The sequence below is a fragment of the Triturus cristatus genome, chromosome 8 (assembly GCF_964204655.1).
Source record: "Triturus cristatus chromosome 8, aTriCri1.1, whole genome shotgun sequence".
Classification (NCBI taxonomy): domain Eukaryota; kingdom Metazoa; phylum Chordata; class Amphibia; order Caudata; family Salamandridae; genus Triturus; species Triturus cristatus.
In genome coordinates, this window is record NC_140591.1 from 1,678,273,366 (window position 1) to 1,678,293,053 (window position 19,688).

General features: G+C 48.9%; 1 protein-coding gene across 4 annotated transcripts in view; it reads right to left on the reverse strand.

Annotated features, from left to right (window-relative positions):
• LOC146808579 (uncharacterized) overlaps window positions 1–19,688 on the reverse strand; it is a 184,000-nt gene that overhangs the window by 79,528 nt on the left and 84,784 nt on the right. For all 4 annotated transcript variants that reach the window (XR_014967577.1, XM_085620644.1, XM_085620645.1 and 1 more), the window contains exons 2-3: window positions 3,639–3,740; window positions 2,213–2,314 (exon numbers count right to left, since the gene is read on the reverse strand). Coding sequence is in view for 3 of the 4 variants with exons in the window: in XM_085620644.1 (XP_085476770.1) it covers window positions 2,213–2,314; window positions 3,639–3,740 (204 nt within the window). In the remaining variant the exon portion in view is untranslated. The remainder of the gene's footprint in view (window positions 1–2,212; window positions 2,315–3,638; window positions 3,741–19,688) is intronic.

The window sequence follows — 19,688 nt, forward strand, 5'->3', positions numbered from 1 at the left end:
CCACGCGCCTAGAAACGGACCGATATTTGATCTGATAGCCGGTGTGCGGAGCTGGGATATATTTGGGGTACTAAAGCCATTAATGGTCACCTTGAGGCTGTGGAGCCGGAGGAGAGCTGTAGGCATTACCTACACCCACCCTTGTCCCCGCAGTGGTGGGGTTGGCACTGCCAGCCTTACATGTGCCTTCTCCACACTTCCTTCTGTACAGTCAGTCTTTCATTATAAGGTGATACTGCAGGCACAAGACGGGGGTGGACAGGGGGTATGGAGAGACACCCCCCTCTATTTTTTTTTAAGTAGTGACTCCCTTACCCCTACTTGAGTCAAAAGGAATCAGGGGAGTGTCACCTGTGCCCTGGCAGGGCGGCTGCTTGGATGTAGAGACACTGTACACGTGTAAGCTGGCCTCAGGGCGCTTTAATCCTGAGCCCACTGGGAGCTGCCCCTGCACCAGAGTTCCAGCTGGGGGTGGTCTGGTTCTGAATCTCTTATCTGGCTTAACATAAACCTTTTTACCTCCTAATGAATACCTCGTCGACTCACTAAACACAATTTAAAGGTGTCATACCAAGTTCTACACATCTAGGAACAGTGGGGCATATTTAGTAGGGGATGGTGGAAAGCAGCATTAAGACGAAATTGCTAACGCCACACTCCGCCATTCTGAAAATGCAGGGCTGTGCTGTATTTACGATAATACAGCGTAGCCCTGCGTTTCCCTTAGCACTGGTGCTAAATTCAGCTGCCTAGCGCCAACGCAGGCACCGTAGTGCAGGGTGTCTGCTATGAGAGGATGATTGTTTATGTGCAGGAAGGTGTCCCTTCCTGCACATAAACAATCACTAATGGCGAGAGTAGCTCATATGTGTGCTGCATTCTGGCAGTAGCAAATCGTCATTATTTAATGATTGTTTCTATGCAGGAAGGGACACCTTCCTGCACATTAACAATCATTCATGGCGATTAGTAGGTGTGTGCTGCATTGTGCAGCACACTTAGAAGTTGCAAACTGTAATTATTTAATGATTGTTTATGTGCAAGTAGAGACACCTTCCTGCACATGATCAATCATTATTGGCGTTTTGCTCTTTCTGTGCGTGCTGCAGAATGGGGCACACATAGAAACAGTAAAATGAGGAGAAAAACAATTTTTCCTCCTTTCACCATGTAAAGACAAGGTTTTTTGTCTTAATATTGGGGCTTGCTCCTACTTACACCACCCTTGTAAATAGGGGGCAGCGTCAATACCAAAGAGGGTTGCGAACGAATGTGCTCCACAACACCCATAGCGCGGCCCATTCACACTAATTGTAGCGTGAAAGGGGGCATTATTTACAAGGCGGGGTTAAGCCTCGTTAAGTGGCTTAACGTCACCTTGCAATGTACGCAAAGGGTTTATCACCGAAGGAACATTGCAGGAAGGGACGTTCCTGCAGCATTAAGCCCCTGTAAATATGCCCCAGTGTGTCTTTCAGCTATTCCTGAGATAAACCACCAATGGATATCTAGAACCTGATTTATAGATTCTCAAAGCAAAGCAAAAATGTCCTTTTAAAATTTCTTTGAGGTTAGGCTAAATTGTTGTTCATTTAAAAGTGGGTGGTTTAGTTATAAGTGGGGGGTTATTAAAAGAGTTTAATTATATATATGATGATGTCCCTGTCTGTTAGATCATTGTGAATTAAATATGCTAACTTGTCCCCTCGCTTTATTTCCAGGGCTTGTGTCCAGTGTTAATGTATTTATATTTTCCTGTGCATTTGAATTCAGCAGCACCTGAGGTCTGGTTTGCTCTAGAACTGCCAACAAACATCACCGGCCTTAAAAAGTAATATTGCTCTTTATAAACACACAAATAAAATAAATATACAAATCAGACTATACCTTAGTTATATATTAATGCACAATATAAACAAAACATGTACAACTTACACATCACGTGTGATCATCTTAGCCAACGCTGTGCGGCCAGTGATCAACCTCTTAATATCTCATCCCATCACATGCCTCCATTTTACTATAAGACACTGATGCATTGAAGCTTTATTGCTTCAGATAAAGGCTCAAGGCAGCATCACAGCCCAGGGTGGGACCCTCAGGACTGAGGCCAACCCTTGGGAGGAGGGGTTCCACCATGGGAGGACCCCAAGACTAGTGACCAGCCTTCTCTTCTGAAGGTGGCCATTTCCTATCATGCGTCAATACTCACGGGGGCTTTGTTTGCACTGTCTTCCACAACCGTTGCTTACGCAGGTCTGACCCACAGGACAACGTCCTCCTCGACCACACTTGTCAGCGCACAGTCCTATGTCTGGAATAGAGAAATACAACAGTATTAATAGAAATTAGAAAACATGTTAAAAACCTGTGAGTGCCCCATTTTGGCACCATACTAAGTTTATAGCATCTTATTGGCTGAAGATGTTCATGACGTAATGGCAGACTAGAGTCAATACACCATTTCCTCAGAACCTTGAACCTTTACTGACTTTTCTCAACGCCAAAATCCATATCCCATCTGCCTCATTCTGAATCCACCCCTTAGAGAGAAGCACTCCCTTGGAATGTTCCAGACTCAAAAATGGACAATAAGTCATCAAAATGGCGGCTGTACAAGAACTGACATCATCTAAGCTTTGGTACTCATGACATCAGATGTCCCCCCTACTCTTATGCCCTAAGAATGAAGTAGTCTCCTACTTGATGCTGAAGGGACAAGAGAAGCACAAACAGATCAAATTGTATAAGGTAAACTGTGCTCAGAAAGACAATGTCCTTTCCCTTCATGCCACTGGCTTCCTGACCTCAGAGCAGGGACAGCAAGGCTGTGCCAGGGTTTAAAAGGCTAATGCAGGGGTAACAGCTCCTGCCTCTGATTGGTGACCGGGGGCTCAGATCAAATGATGCCCTCCTCGTATGGACAGCCGGGCAGGGCATTCACCTCAAGGTCCCTACGACTCATCCCGCCGCTCTGTGGCACGCTGGAACCTGCCATGCGATCACCAGTATGTAGCTCTTGCTAAAATACATAGGGTCAGATTTATGTTCCCTGGCGCATCCCTGCAAATCAGCAGGGATGCGCCAGGGAAGATGCGTCATGCAAGTTTGCCCTTGCGCCACCGCAGATGCGCCACATTTACAATGCGGTGCATCATGGCGCAAGGACAAGCAGATGCGTGACGCATCTCCCGGCGTAAGGTTGGCGCAGTGCTGAAGTTGTGTCGCAAGCGCGACGCAACTCCAGCACTGTTCCAACCTGCCCTATCCCTAACATGGTGCGTCAAGCCTTACGCCTGCTTCAAGGAGGCGCAGAGTTTTGACGCATCAGCGTTGGAAAAGTGACTCAGTAAAATCTTATAGATTTCACTGAGTCACTTTTCAGGGGCGTTCCTGCGGTGGAAAGCCCCCCCTGCGTAGAAACCCCCACATGAAACCTGACGCAGGTTTCATGTGGCGCAGGGCCTTACACCGTGACGCATCCCCATAGATGCGTCACGATGTAAATAGGACGCAACGTGGCGCAGGGTTTACGCCGCCGCTGCGTCACATGGGGTTCCACCATGGGAGGACCACAAGACTTGCTGCCATCCTTCTCTTCTGAAGGTGGCCATTTCCTATCATGCGTCAATACTCACCTGGGCTTTTTATGCAGTGATGTCCACAACCGTTGCTCACGCAGGTCTGACCCTCAGGACAAGGTCCTTCTAGATCACACAGTTCAACGCACGGTCCTATGGCTGGAATAAAGAAATAGGACAGTATGAACAGACATTATTAACATGTTAAAAAACTGTGAGTGCCCCATTTTGTCACCATAGTAATGTATTGCCTGAAGATGTTCATGAGTAATGAAGGGCGAGAGTCAAGACACCGTTCCCTCAGAACCTTGAACCTTTGCTGACTTTTCTCACAACCCTATTCCAAATCCCATCTGCCTCATTGTGACTCCACCCCCTGGAGAGAAACACTCCCTTGGAATGTTCCAGACTCAAACATGGACAAGTCATCAAAATGGCAGCTGTACAAGAAGTGACATCATCTAAGCTTTGGTACTTATGACATCAGATGTTCCCCCTACTCTTATGCTGTAAGAATGAAGTAGTCCCCTACTTGATGCTGAAGGGACAAGAGAAGCACAAACAGATCAAATTGTATAAGGTAAACTGCTCAGAAAGACAATGTCCTTTCCCTTCATGCCACTGGCTTCCTGACCTCGGAGCAGGCATACCAAGGCTTTGCCAGGGTTTAAAAGGCTAATGCAGGGGTTGTAGTGAAGATTACTATCTCCCTATGTACAATGCTAAGTTAGCACAACCGTGTTAGATGTTAGAAAGCAATCTTGCCGCTTTTGCTGCTTTTGCACGCGACACTGTTGTTGCATGTTAATTGAGAAATGCTTACTCGACTTTGCTTCACATGAGAACTGTCTGTTGTTAACATCCTTAACAGTGAGCAGCGACCTTGGTCTGTACATTGTGTAAAGAAACAGTCTGGGTCACTAGACGGTGCATGTTGTTGGGTGCAGGTTGATCGTCCCACTATTTAGCCATAACATGCACGCAGCTGCAGATACCTGAAAGACGAGTGATTTTAATATTGCAGTGCAGCATGTTTTAGATTCATTCGGAAGAAGAGCGTTCCCAGGAGAGAGCCTAGCTGATCCGGTGATGTGATTCCACTAAGCTGATCCATACGGTATGGGGTTCCCCATTCAAGCCTAGAGACCTTCTATTAGTCTAATAATAATACTATTAGTTTACTAGCGAAAGGAAGGTTGCTGATTTCCACTGTGTTTTTATTATGATTGCTCCTTTCATTTTCTATGGTATTGTAACAATGCTGATGGTTCTGATCTTAACCATTTGTCTGCTTATGTTAGCCAAAGTACTGCATCTTAGGACACGAGGTTTATAAATTAAACTCTTTAAACTTTACAGTGTCTTTATTTATTCTGTTGTGGACTGATATGAGAATAATTACGAACAGGTATTTCTGATTCCCACCATTCCTGAGAATATTCTAAGTCGCCTGTTCTGGGTTGCCTATACATTGGGACCGCCGAGCGAAACCTCGGCTAACGAATGGGACACTAAGCTAGTAGGATAAGGGGTTCTGGGTTCTGAGGGGAGTTTTTGGTACACCACAATTCTCTGAGGTCCTGGGTTCCTGCGCTTAGTTCTGTGCATAAGCAGAATCCCTGCAACATGGCGCACCTAACGTTTGGTCTATTGATTTGAAACGCCTTAGTAGTGCTTGTATTAGTCCACAACACCCTCACTCTGGTTTCCGGTTGACGGGAGTGACGGTTTAACCTACCTAGGTTTCGACTAATAGGTTCCTTCAAGCTTGATCATTAAAAAGGTTATTTTTACTGAACCCTAGTGCTACTGTGGATATCGTTGTTACTCTTTAGTGTGTCCTTATGGCTGTCGAAATTGCCGCACATAGTCGAGCCCCTCTGCGCCGTCATTTGACGACGTATGGGGTGCCAGATGATGGGACGACTGTTATTTTTGTGGTGAGCGCTGATGCATCATACCCGTATGAGTTATTCTACTCATGGGTGACTTTCCCGGCGGTGGATGCAGACGATGATACGTTTCATACCTTTACTCCCACGCAGCTACCTCCGGTCTATACCCCATATAGGACACAAGAAATTCCTATTTCTGCCTTGCAGCATACTATTTGGTTTAATGGCGCCCTTCCCCATGCGGTTGCACCGGCTAGAATGGGCCCGTTGTCTATTGCAGGGGCTACATGGCCGGTGCTGGCCGGTTTTACGCCTCATCCCCGCTATCTCACGGTGGCGGTGGCTGAGTTGCGCGTGCTACACACAGCCCTGATTACGGTACATAGGGCTTTAGTGCAGTACGTGTCACGCAACGTCCAGGCGGGGGCACCTGCTGTTGCGGGACACACAACTGGCCACCACGCGTTGGTTATTAGTCCTGTTATGGTTAATTCGGTAGTGGGCAAGCGCCCCCAGAGTAAGGATGAATTTCCTTGCTGGCTTGCTGAGAAATTTGACCAACTGGAAGCGGTTTTTCCGCACACCACTCCTGTGGAGAAACACAGGAATCTCACCATTACTTTGCCGAAGGACCTGGTCCCAGATATGGCCAATTGTGACAACTGGGGTAAGGTCTTTGCTGCGACCTATTCGAAGTGCTATGGCACTCCGTCTATGTCTGGGCTACCCTCCGTCATCAAGAAAGTTCAAGACAATCATGATGCGGAGGCTGCTATTGAATTGGGAATGAGGCTTGTCGACAGCTTCGATGTGGTATGTTCCATGGTGATGGGCAACCTCAATGGAGATGCCATGCAGTTCCAAGTAGCTAATATGCTGGACCTCGTGGATGACGTCGACAAGCCCAGGGAATTCGCTAAAATTATTGCGAAAGCCTACAGAACTGTGGGACGTAGTGCCTTAGGTGTGAAACCTACAGTGATCATTCCTGATGTAGTACAGCAAACTAAGGTGAGTTCGTCTACTAAAGACAAAAGACCCAATTTTCCTAAACAAAGTTGGAGAAGTTAAAAACAGGGGAAGCAGCAACAGAAACAGGGTTCTCGTCCTGCCTCACCCGTCCAGTCGGCGGGTTAATGCACATATGATCTGCGCGATCGTTCTCGTATCAAGTCACCTGATAGATTTCAGGTTTCTGAACAACGCTCTCCTCGTTCTTCACAGGAAACATCGGCTTCCCAATCCGGTGGCGGAGACCGTGGGAAAGGAAGGGGTGCCCAAGGTCGTGAGCAACCCCGTCAGACTGACGGCAAAGGCAAGCAGGACAAGTCTGCACGTCAAAAACCCCCGTTTCAGAAGAAGAAAGTTGATGCCCTAACAGCGAGGTATGCCTCAGATAGTACGGATGCAGCTTCGGAACCTGACATGGGCACTAACGCTGCTCGACAGCGCGGCGGAAGTTACAGTAGTGCGACGAGCACTGCGTCCATATCTGGTGGCGACAGCAACTGATACATTTGTGACTGTTGAAACTGCTGACACTCGCGTGGCTCCCCCTGACAGACTGTATAATATAGTCCTTTTAATTGAGGGTGACATACACACACAATTCAAGGGATTTTTTGGGATAATCTGACCTCCTCCTATGATATTCTTTTGGCGGAGGCTGATTGGCCCCCAGCTTTCGTTTTAGACGCTCCTAGAGGGGAGGAGATGATCCTCCCATCCTTTGCGCACACGGTGCCGAAGGACCAGTCTAAGAGGTTAGCCGGGGAGTGGGCTCAGGTGCTCGCACCTGCATTGTATCGTAATCAGGTAGGCTGGGATAAATTGTCTCCTAGCCATGAGATTCCGTTGCGGTCAACTCCCCAGCCGCAACCCCAATATCCCATGCGTCGCGAAGCAAGACCTCACGTCGCATCTATCCTTGAACATTTGGAATATCAAGGAGTAATTGAAACATGTGTGTCACCAATGAATAACCCTTTATTCACTGTGACGAAGCCTGATGGGTCGTACCGCCTAGTTTTGGATTACCGGCACTTAAACTCACACTGCCAGACGTGCGCGGTACAAAATACCCACAGTTCTGCTCTCGTCGATAGTCTCGTGAGAAAACGGTTTAAAACCACACTTGACATATCCAATGGCTTTTACAGCCATAACCTGTCCTCTCTCAGTAGTGAGTGGGCGGCGTTCACCTCGGGTGGCAAACAAAAACAGTTCAAAAGGCTGCCAATGGGCTATAAAAACAGCCCTGGTGTTTTTGCCGCTCGTGTGGTCTCTCTCTTGGAGATGGTAGACCCGGAAGCATACTCGTATGTCGATGATATCTATCTGACGGACGACGAGTTGATCCCGCACCTGACTCGCGTAGATAACATAATTACTATGTTTGCAGACTTCGGTTACAAGTTCAACTTTGCGAAGTCTCACATTGCCGGGTATACAGTGTTGTTCTTGAGGTACGAATTCAACAATGAAGATCGAGGATTGGGCCCGCACTTCCTTGAGAAATGCGCATGCCTTCGTGCTCCTACAACACTGTCAATCAATCTATCAATCATAGGCATTTGTATAGCGCACTGCTCACCCGGAGGGTCTCAAGGCGCTGGGGGGGAGGGAACGCTACTGCTCGAACAGCCAGGTCTTGAGTTGCTTCCTGAAGGCGAGATGGTCTTGCGTTGTCCGGAGGTGGATGGGGAGGGAGTTCCATGTCCTGCCAGGTAGGAGAAGGATCTTCCTCCGGCGGTGGCTCTGCGGATGCAGGGGACGGTGGCGAGAGCGAGGCTGGCGGAGCAGAGCTGGCGGGTGGGCTTGTGGAAGGTCAGGCGGCTGTTGAGGAACTTGGGGCCCAGGTCATGGAGGGCCTTGTGTGCGTGGGTGAGGAGTCGGAACGTGATTCTTTTGTTGACGGGGAGCCAGTGCAGGTCTCTCAGGTGTCCGGAGATGTGGCTGTGTCGGGGGATGTCCAGGATGAGTCGTGCTGAGGCGTTCTGGATCCGTTGGAGTTTCTTCTGGAGTTTGGCGGCGGTGCCGGCGTAGAGGGCGTTCCCGTAGTCCAGACGACTGGTGACGAGGGCCTGGGTGACCGTCTTCCTAGTCTCGGTGGGGATCCACCGGAAGATCTTTCGAAGCATGCGCAGGGTGTTGAAGCATGAAGACGAGACAGCGTTGAATTGTCTGGTCATCGAGAGGGAGGAGTCCAGGATGAAGCCTAGGTTGCGTGCGTGGTCCGTTGGCTTGGGGGTGGCTCCCAGGGCGGGGGGCCACCAGGAGTCGTCCCAGGCGGAGGGTGATGATCCCCGGATGAGGACCTCCGTCTTGTCTGAGTTCAGTTTCAGGCGGCTGTTCTTCATCCATTCGGCGACGTCTTTCATCCCTTCATGTAGGCTGGCTCTGGCGGCGTCCGGGTCGCTGGTGAGGGAGAGGATCAGCTGGGTGTCGTCGGCGTAGGTGATGATCTTGAGGTTGTGTTGACGTGCGATGGTTGCGAGGGGGCTCATGTAGACGTTGAAGAGGGTGGGGCTGAGCGATGACCCTTCTGGAACGCCGCAGATGACTTCGGTGGCCGCTGACCGGAACGGGGGGAGGCGGACTCTCTGGGTTCTTCCGGCGAGGAATGAGGTGATCCACTCCAGGGCCTTCTCCTGGATGCCGGTGTTGTTCAGGCGCTGTACCAGGGTGCGGTGGCAGACAGTGTTGAACGCTGCGGAGAGGTCCAGGAGGATGAGGGCCGCAGTTTCCCCGTTGTCCATTAGGGATCTGATGTCGTCTGTGACTGCGATGAGGGCGGTCTCCGTGCTGTGGTTGGCTCGGAAGCCGGATTGCGAGTGGTCGAGGGATCCGTTGGTCTCGAGGAAGGCGGCTAGCTGTCTGTTGACGGTCTTCTCGATGACTTTGGCAGGAAACGGGAGGAGCGAGATGGGGCGGTAGTTCTTGAGGTCGGAGGGGTCTGCAGTTGGTTTCTTCAGCAGGGCACTGATCTCGGCGTGTTTCCAGCACTCCGGGAAGGTGGCGGTGTTGAAGGAGGCGTTGATGATGTCGCGGAGGTGGGGTGCGATGATGTGGTCGGCCGTGTTGAAGATGTGGTGTGGGCAGGGGTCCGTAGGGGATCCGGAGTGGATGGTGTTCATTGTGCGTGCTGTGTCTTTGGTGCTGACTGGGGTCCAGGTGCGGAGGGTGGCGGTGGGGGGCATCGGTTCGGTGGTGGGGTTCGTGGTTGATGGGCCAAAGCTGTTGTGAATGTTGGCGATCTTGTCGTGGAAGAAGGCTGCGAGGGAGTCGCAGAGGTCTTGCGAGGGAGTGATGTCATTGTTTCCGGCGTCGGGGTTGGAGAGCTCTTTTACGATGCTGAAGAGTTCCTTGCTGTTGTGGGTGTTGTTGTCCAGTCGTTCCTTGAAGGCTGTCTTCTTTGTGGCGCGGATCAGTTGGTTGTGTTTGCGGGTGGCGTGTTTGAGGGCCGTCATGTTGTCTGTGGTCTGGTTGGTGCGCCAGGTGTTCTCCAGGGAGCGGCAGTTCTTCTTGGAGGTGATGAGCTCGTCGTGAACCAGGAGGCTTTCTTGCTGCCGCGTCTGCTGGGGGGGTTCTTCTTCAGTGGTGCGAGGGCGTCTGCGCAGTTGGTGATCCACTGTGTGAGGTTGTTGGCGGCTTCGTGGGGGTCCGTTGAGCTGGTGGGGGGGGTTCTGGCTGAGGAAGGTGGTGAGCTGGTCGCCGGTGATCTTGTTCCTGCTCCTGCGGGGGGCTTGTTGAGGGTGGTGGTGGGTCGTTGTTTTACGGAAGCTGAAGTGGACGCAGCAGTGGTCAGTCCACTGGAGATTGGTGGAGTGGCTGAAGGTGACGTATTTGCTGGATGAGAATACTGGGTCAAGCGTGTGGCCGGCGTAGTGGGTGGGGGTGGTTACCAGTTGCTTGAGTCCGAGGTTGGCCAGGTTGTCCAGCAGAGCAGTGGTGTTGCGGTCCTTGTTGTCCTCCAGGTGGAAGTTGAGGTCCCCCAGGAGGATGTAGTCGGTGGAATTGATGGCGTGCGGGCTGACGAAGTCTGTGATGTCTTCGCTGAACTGTGTGCGTGGTCCCGGTGGTCTGTAGACGAGGGTGCCTCTGAGCATGGTCTTGGGGTCGGTGTGTATCTGGAAGTGGAGGTGTTCGGCAGAGGTGAAGGTGTCATCGGAGTTGGTTGTGATGCGGATGGTGTTCTTGTGGATGATAGCGATGCCTCCTCCTGTCTGGTTGACGCGGTCCTTCCTGGTGATTTTGTAGCCTTCCGGGACGGCGATGGCGACGTCGGGCGCTGAGGAGGCGTTCATCCAGGTTTCCGTCAGGAAGGCGATGTCTGGTGCTGTCGAGTCGAGGAGGTTCCAGAGTTCGACGGCATGCCTGTGAACGGAGCGGGTGTTGAGCAGGATGCACATCAGGTGTTTGTTGCTGGGGCTCGGTTTAGCAGGTGCGGTGTTGGGTCGGAGGCCGGTGAAGTGGCAGGTCAGGCAGGTGAAGGGTCCGTGGGTGCGTCTCGGGGTGGCTCGGTAGCAGGCGGTGTTTCGGCCGGCATTGAGTGTGTGGAGGGTTTTGGCGTCATAGCTGTGCGGGGTGTGCTGGCGAGGACCAGGGGGTCTGGCGCTGGGCGCGGTCCAGGCGCGAACGGGCGCAGACGGGCTTACCTTTGGCGCACCTTCGGCGCTCAATTGGCGCTCACACTGCGTGCGTCCGCTGCGCGGTCACTCTGGGGGCGTCATAAGTAAGGAGCCGGGAGGGAGGAGCAGCTGGGTGGCGGGAGCGGGGCGGCGAATAGAATCACAGGGGGGCGGGGCCGCAGGGAGGCCACAGCAGGAAATTCCAAGAAGCAGCGGGCAGCGGGAAATTCCCAGGAGCAGCGGGAAATTCCCTGGAGCAGCGGGCAGCGAGCGAAGGAATCTGCAGGCAGGAGGCGGCAAAGGCAGGCAGGAACGGCAGCAGTGAGTAACTGAAGAAACTACAATCTTTGCTGGGCTTTCTGAATTTCAGTCGTACCTACATTCCTGACTATGCCCAGCGTATCAAGCCGCTTTATGCCTTGGTACAACCTACTTTTTCCAAATCTTGTTGGCTGCCGGAGCATTCAGCTACATTGCAGTCATTGCAAGCTGATCTTCTTGCTTCTAAATACTTACAGACGCGTGACAACCACACTAACCTGGTCATTAGAATTGTGCCGGGCACAGTGGGTTTCACATACTTAACGTTCAATGAGGGCGACTCCGTCCCCATTGCTTACAAATCCCACTTGTACACTTCAGCTGACCTGCGATTTTCCGCTGTCGAGAAAGTACTGACGGCAGTACAGATGCGATCCTGAAAGAACGAGCGCTATCACAAGGGAAACGTATGTTGGTGGTAACACCATATCCTGCCCTTGAGGCAGTGACAAAAGCTAGTGTACCCAATTCTAAAGCTTTGCATCCAAGGTGGATACAATGGGCAATTTCCTTGACTTCGCCTGACGTCACATATATCTTTGACGCAGCATTACAGACTCAGGAGTTCTTGCAGTATGAATTCGTTCATTCAGCTCCTCTGACTTTGCGCCCGCTCGAGGATTACCATTGTGTCATTTACACTGACGGTTCTGCGCAACCCGCAACTGGGTCAAAGCACGCCTATTCAGCGGCCTGCGCAATTGTGGTCGGTACTTTCGTGAATGGTGAATTCCAATCCGATGTAGTGTATACGCAGTCCTTGGGTGATTGTACCACGCAGTTGGCAGAGCTTCGTGCTCTGGTGCTTGCACTGGGGTTTGCTGATCCTCGAGTCACTACTCTTATAGTGAGTGACTTGTTTTATTGTGTTCAAGCTTACAACGACAATCTACATTTTTGGTCTCAAAATGACTATCGTGATTCCAAAGTTAGCACAGTTAAGCATAAAACGCTTTGGGTTCGAGTGGCAGAACTTAAAGAACGTCTGCCTCTCGTGAATGTAATTCACACTCTTGGTCACCAACGTGTTGGCGTCCATGCTGTCGGTAACAGTTTGGCTGACGAGGCAGCAAAAACCGCAGTGGCGACATACTTAGTAGCAGCAGTTACAAGATCACAAAGTAAGATCGATGATGACATCTTGGCAGCTATTGCTGCTACAGAGACGGGAAAGAAATTTCCGAAAGGTTTCCCTTCTCGTTACCATTATCGCTTAAGTCCTGATAACGTCCCGTTAGTGAGGATTAACGACGTTGGTGACAGATTGATTCCCAACGCGGACTGCAGACCATCTTCAATATCAGCGGCCCACGAGGGCATGGCGTCCGTGCATGCCGGTGTTGCGGCTACTGTATCTCTATTACAGCAACGTTACTGGTGGTTCGGCTTATACAAACAAGCGCGCGCCTATGTTCTTAATTGTGACATTTGCCAGCAGATAAAGCCTTCATCTGCGGCGCGCCCACCACAAACGCAGTTGTATATATCTAATAAACCACTTGCTTGTGTTTATTTAGATCATTGCAGTCCTTTTACCTCTGATACTGCGTACAAGTACATCTTGGTTGCAGTGGATTCGTGCACACGTTTTCTGTGGGTGTGGCCACAAAGGAGTGCTGATGCCCGTACTGTCATCAAGGATTTGCGTGTCTTTGTTGGAAGTTTTGCATGTGGTACTTTTCATTCGGATCACGGCCCTGCGTTCGCCTCTAAGGCGTACAAAGAAGCCATGAGAAGTTTGGGGGTTCAAGTCAAATTTTCGTCTCCATACCGGCCTGAGGGTCATAGTGTGGTGGAGCGAATGAACCGTGACTTAAAGCAATCTTTGACAGCCAGGGTTTTAGGTACTGGCCGGAACTGGCTAGCCCACTTGTATGACGTGCAACGTGCACTTAATAATCTCCCTAGAAGGTCTCTGGGTGGGCGGACCCCATACATGATGCTCTTTGGCATACAAATGTTTGTCCTGGACCTTGATGGTCTAGACATGGCGGCGGCGGCCACGCCTTTTGACCTAAATGATCACTGTGCTGTATTGCAGAATCTTCAAGAAGCCAGAGACAGTCTAGCGAAGGAACACTTACCCTCCACATCTGATGCTGCAATTCAGATTCCGGTATTCGGCTGGCTACCTCGAGTTGGTGACCTGGTCCGTGAGAAGGTGGAGAACAAGAAGGAGTTTGGCCCCTCTTATCGTGCACCAGTTCCGGTGCTTGGAGTACAGGGTACTAGAACAGTCATTTTACCTCCACTTTCTGGTCGCAAGGATAACAGGTACATCTCTATTGACAATGTAGAGCTACAGCGAGTGGCCGATACTTGTTAATATGACACCAGCAGTGTCTTGCCCTTCAATGCTACGAAGTTCTGTTGTGGCCCCAGCTTCTAACACCTTGCCTGATGTTGCCGTCGAGATGCATACAGTTACTGGTCCTTTATTGCTGCCGACAGTTGGTGGTCTGCCTGAAGATGCTGAGTATGCTTATCCTGCAGAAGTCCCGGTGCCTCTTTTACAATCAACCGTAATTAACCAGTCACATTATTCCTTTGACACTAATTCAATGACTTCCAATGCCCCATCAAAAATTTCTATTTTTGTTGCCTGGATCAAAAGAAATTTTTTAATTCCGCCTTGGACTTACATTTGGCTGGTGCTCACATGTGTTTTTTTGTTTATGTCCATTGGTTTTGTGGTAGTGTTTTTTAGACTTATCAATGGACACTACCTGAATGAAAGATCTACAATTGGATTAATTGATGGAACTTTGGCCCCCCACTCCTCATCGCATATTATGAAAAGGGACCAGACTTTTGTGAACATTACTGCCTGGCCCGTGCGTGATGGGATCGCTTGGGATGCTGTTAAATTTCAAATTCACGGCCCCACTGAAGTAATTAATGTGCCTAATGTCTTTCGTGTTTCTATGGGTGATGTAGTTAAACAGAACATCCGATCAGATGATTGGGATGTACAAGCGATAGAAGTGCTGTTTTCTGATTTGAAATATTATGCTGCATTTGATGCTGAAGATTTGTATTTAGATACTGCAAATTATGATGAACAATTTTGCTACCAACATTATGGCACACATTTCCTACACAGAGCAAATACTTTTAGAAATGTTGTTAATTTTACTCAATGAGAACACTGTCCAGCACCTATATCTGGCAGCTCTGCCACTTTAGTGAACAAATTCACATACTTTTCCGATTTTAGTGTGTCTAATCCAGCCTCCTTTTATTTTAAGGTTACGGCTGAATCTGCTTCTAAGGTTAGACTGACACACACCAAATTGTTATATTCCAAGTCCTTTATGGATGAATTGGCAATCGGAGGTTATGACCTATGGAAGGCTACTATTGATCTTAAATCGGTTTGGGGTTCTAAACCATGGCAGGTACAGGGAACAGAAGCTTTGCATCGTGCCTGCCTCATCCCGAACCACATGTTGTTTTTGAATTCATCTATTTTTCAGACCACCTGTTTTGGATTGGCTACATCTAAAAAATTAAATTACCCCTCAACCCCGGATCTGGGTGCTTATCCTAATTGGGAGAATCATACAGATCTGTCCCTTGCTACGTTGCAGTCCTTCGTTTCCAACACAACCTTCAATGTTTCTGCAATAAATCCTGAAGGGTGGTTGGTGTGGCAAACAAGCTCAGATTCCTGTCAACATCGGTTTCTGGATTTGAAGCCGGGGTATACACAGGATAGAGTAGACCCTCGTTTTGAATCTTCGCACACAGTAACTACCTACTCGGTAGGTAAGTTATGCCAGTCATGGCTGCAACATTCCACCTTAGCGTCTGTTAAACTTCATTTATCACGTTTGAACGACAAAATTGATTTGAATGATTTTGTTAAGGGTCCTGCGACTGGCAGGTCCAAAAGATGGGTACATGCTATTTACAACGAAGTTTGGAAGCTGTCACAGATTGAGGCTGCATCCAGATTACGCGCTATTGACCAAGCCAATATGGAGAAAGTATTGGCTGTGATAGATAATAGCATTAACACCCTATCTTCCAGAATTTATACCTTAGATAATATTGTTTCGTCTGTGGTAGACATTGTGCAGGATGATTTGTCTGTATTGTATCATGGTCAAAATCAATTTCGTTCTATTATGCAGTTTGCATGGACATTGCAAACGTTAAAGGCTGGGAAAGTCCCTTGGGATTACAAGAATACGTCATCTTTGTTCCTTCCTTTTAATTTAACTGCAAAATAACAGTTCATGTCCATGAAGGATGCTACTTATTCATTGCTGCACATTGAAAAGTTAGAACCTTTACCTTTCTCTGTTGCTGAATTAAACTCCGCTGTGTGGCTTATCCACGGGTTGATAACATTACCGTTCCCCCTGTTTAAGTTCAGTTCGTGCATGAAACATTATGCTCTAGGCAGATATGAAAAACTTGGTACTGCCTTCCTGCACGAAGTTTGGTCACTCCTTTCACATATAGGTGTGTGAGAGACGGCAAGGAGGTTTACTTAAAAGGTGAAGAGTGCACTTCCACTCCGGATCACTCTGTAGTGTGTAGGCACATTCAATTGCATGGTGCTTGTAATATACACGCTCCTAATTTAGCTTGCATCCTGAAAGGGATTCCGGTGCCAGTTATAACACCGTCTATTACGCTGCTTGCTAACGGTAGTTATTTGCTATTAAATAATGAAGCTTGCTGTGGGATGTTAGTGGGAATTCCTTAAATAGTGACTGTATCCCAACGGGTAGTTTGCTGCAATAACGTCCTTTTTCCACCCCCGCATGGACGGCTCGATGTATCCATCTGGCCTTCCATTCCAACCTTGAAAGCAGAGTTCAACAAGATGAGCAGAATAAGGGCTCTATTGTCTCAAAAAGAAGTCGCGTTGACTTCGTCCCGAGAAACATTTGTCCTTCACGTAGCTAACACACGCACGGAGGTGCAGGCGCTTTTGAATAGTGATCTCCCACTTCATTTTGGGACCCTGATTCAGACTATCTTTAATGCCTCGTCAGCAAGTGGCCTGGCTCATTTTTTTTAAATGGTGGGCTCCGGCTTCGTGACCTCCTCTCAAACTATTTTTGGTGTGATCCCCGCATTTTTTCATTCTATTTTTTCCAACGTCTTCGGAGGTCTCCCTTTGCTTCTCGCCCTCGTAGCTGGTGTACTTTTATTGATCTGCGTACTACGCTATGGCTGCACAACTTGCGTTACAAGAAAGCATGCCCCGGCTGCTCCATCTTCGTAACCGGATGCTTGAATACTATAGCACCTTACCTCTGGTGACCTTAAGCATAGCCTATGGATTGTCCTTCCGGTTCCCCTTCTTTACTTGTGTGCAACCTGTCTTTCATTGCCTAGATTGTCCATTCCAATGGGCTCTGGATTTGTGCCTGTCGAACTCGGTGTCTCCTGCCCCGGATTATGATCGGCTAATGAGCCCCTCAGTGGCACATGAGTTGGACTGTTCTGGCATCAGGATTATGGCCTGTGGAGCAGCACATGGAGTCCTGGGGAATTGGGACATCAGAACGGCTGCTGCTGACTTCTTAGAGAGAAGTTATCTTGAGGAACCCGCCTGTTGTCCTCGTATGGTGCTAGAGGCTCCAGTGGTCGAGGAACACGTGTGTTCCTTCCCCTTGCTGAACTGGATGGCAGATACTTTTGCGGAACGTTCCAATGATTTCCTCTTGGAAGCTGTGGCAACTTATTGTGCTTATACCTTGATGGATTTACTTTTTGCCCTCTTCAATTCATGGTGCATCCATCGATGTTACATTTTTTTCCCTTTACATGGTTTTTTTCCCCTGAAACATCGTTTTTCTTTTTATATTTTATCTTCGAACTTTTCACTTACCTTATACGGACTTATAGTTCATGCCCTTGGTTCCGTTCTATCAAACTTGAACTCTGCGTTCTTGAAAGTGCACCCCTAGTGGTTAGTGGTCCGATCAAGGGGGGGGTGTAGTGAAGATTACTATCTCCCTATGTACAATGCTAAGTTAGCACAACCGCGTTAGATGTTAGGAAGCCATCTTGCCGCTTTTGCTGCTTTCGCGCGCGACACTCTTGTTGCATGTTATTAATTGAGAAATGCTTATTCGACTTTGCTTCACATGAGAACTGTCTGTTGTTAACATCCTTAACAGTGAGCAGCGACCTTGGTCTGTACTTTGTGTAAAGAAACAGTCTGGGTCACTAGACGGTGCATGTTGTTGGGTGCAGGTTGATCGTCCCACTATTTAGCCATAACATGCACTCAGCTGCAGATACCTGAAAGACGAGTGCTTTTAATATTGCAGTACAGCATGTTTTAGATTCATTCGGAAGAAGAGCGTTCCCAGGAGAGAGCCTAGCTGACCCTGTGATGTGATTCCACTAAGCTGATCTATACGGTATGGGGTTCCCCATTCAAGCCTAGAGACCCCTAGGCGCCACCCCACTCCCCAAAAAATGCGTCAAAAATCTGGGAGTCTGGGTGGATGCCAACCTTGGCTACCAGACTCATACTAAAAAGGTGGCAGCCACCTGCATAGGCCTTCTAAGGAACCTCAGGCCCATACTCGGGCTCTTCGATTCTAAGGCCCGCCAGCTCATCGTCCAGGCCACCATTCTATCGCGCCTGGACTACGCTAACGTCCTCCTTTTGGGAGCTAACAAAGCGGAAACTGCTAGGTTCCAACGTATCCAAAATGCGGCAGCCAGAATGCTGATAGGCCTTCCACGCAGATGTTCAGCCAGAGCGACTATTCGCAAACTCCACTGGCTGCCCGTGGACCGTCGAATTCAATTCAAGGCCTTAGTTACGATCTTTAAGATCGTTAAACTAAGAAATCCCCCGCTGCTTCGTAACCTTGTCCAACCTTACGTTCCTGGCCGTGATTTGCGTTCTTCCAACCAACTCCTCCTGTCTATCCCTAGGACCCGGCTCTGCCGAACTGGAGGCCGTTCCTTCAGCGTTCTTGGCCCCAAATTGTGGAACGATCTCCCCCTCAGTATTCGGTCCATCGACTCTTTCCCAGCATTCCGCAAAGCAATTAAGACTCATCTCTTCCCCGCTCCCTAGTCTTCCCTTTCCCCTCTCCCCTCAATCTGTGCATCTGTTCTTAGCGCCGGGACACCCCTTTGCCGGGGTAGCTGTTGCGCTTCATCAAATCTAGAAATAGAAATATTAGTCTAATAATAATACTATTAGTTTACTAGCGAAAGGAAGGTGGCTGATTTCCACTGTCATTTTATTATGATTGCTTCTTTCATTTTCTATGGTATTGTAACAATGCTGATGGTTCTGATCTTAACCATTTGTCTGCTTATGTTAGCCAAAGTACTGCATCTTAGGACACGAGGTTTATAAAATAAACTCTTTAAACTTTACCGTGTCTTTGTTTATTCTGTTGTGGACTGATATGAGAATAATTACGAACAGGTATTTCTGATTCCCACCATTCCTGAGAATATTCTAAGTCGCTTGTTCTGGGTTGTCTATACATTGGGACCGCCGAGCTAAACCTCGGCTAACAAATGGGACACTAAGCTAGTCGGATAAGGGGTTCTGGGTTCTGAGGGAAGTTTTTGGTACACCACAATTCTCTGAGGTCCTGGGTTCCTGTGCATAGTTCTGTGCATAAGCAGAATCCCTGCAACAGGGTAACAGCTCCTGCCTCTGATTGGTGACCAGGGGCTCAGATCAAATGATGCCCTCCTCGTATGGACAGCCGGGCAGGGCTTTCATCTCAAGATCTCTACGACTCATCCCGCCGCTCTGTGGCATGCTGGATCCTGCCATGCGATCACCAGGTATGTAGCTCTAGCTAAAAGACACAAGGGGAAGCAACCTAAGACCAGCGCTGAGGAAAAGAGATGGTGATGGGTGGAATATGTTAATTCGTCTCTGCATTTGGTAATTACTGGGGCCACATTTCAGATCCTTGTTTTTTTCACTATGCTTCTTTAGACAAAGATTGGCCATATGTAAATCAGTCTTGATTCTGCTCCAGTAGGAAGAGTTCAACTTCTACACTCAGGCCAGGTCCACCTCAGACGAAATGCAACAAAACATAGACAAGTTTCGACCTGTTTTGGCTTCATAATGTAATGGTTTAAAAGTAATTGTGAACCTATGAGTGAATGTGATGGGTAGTGAATGAATGTATTGGGGTATGTTTGAATGTGATGTGCTTTGTGTGATTGTGAAGGATTGTGCATCAATGTGAAGGGGTATGTGTGAATGTCAAGGGGTGTGTGTGAAAGTGAAGGGATATGCCTTC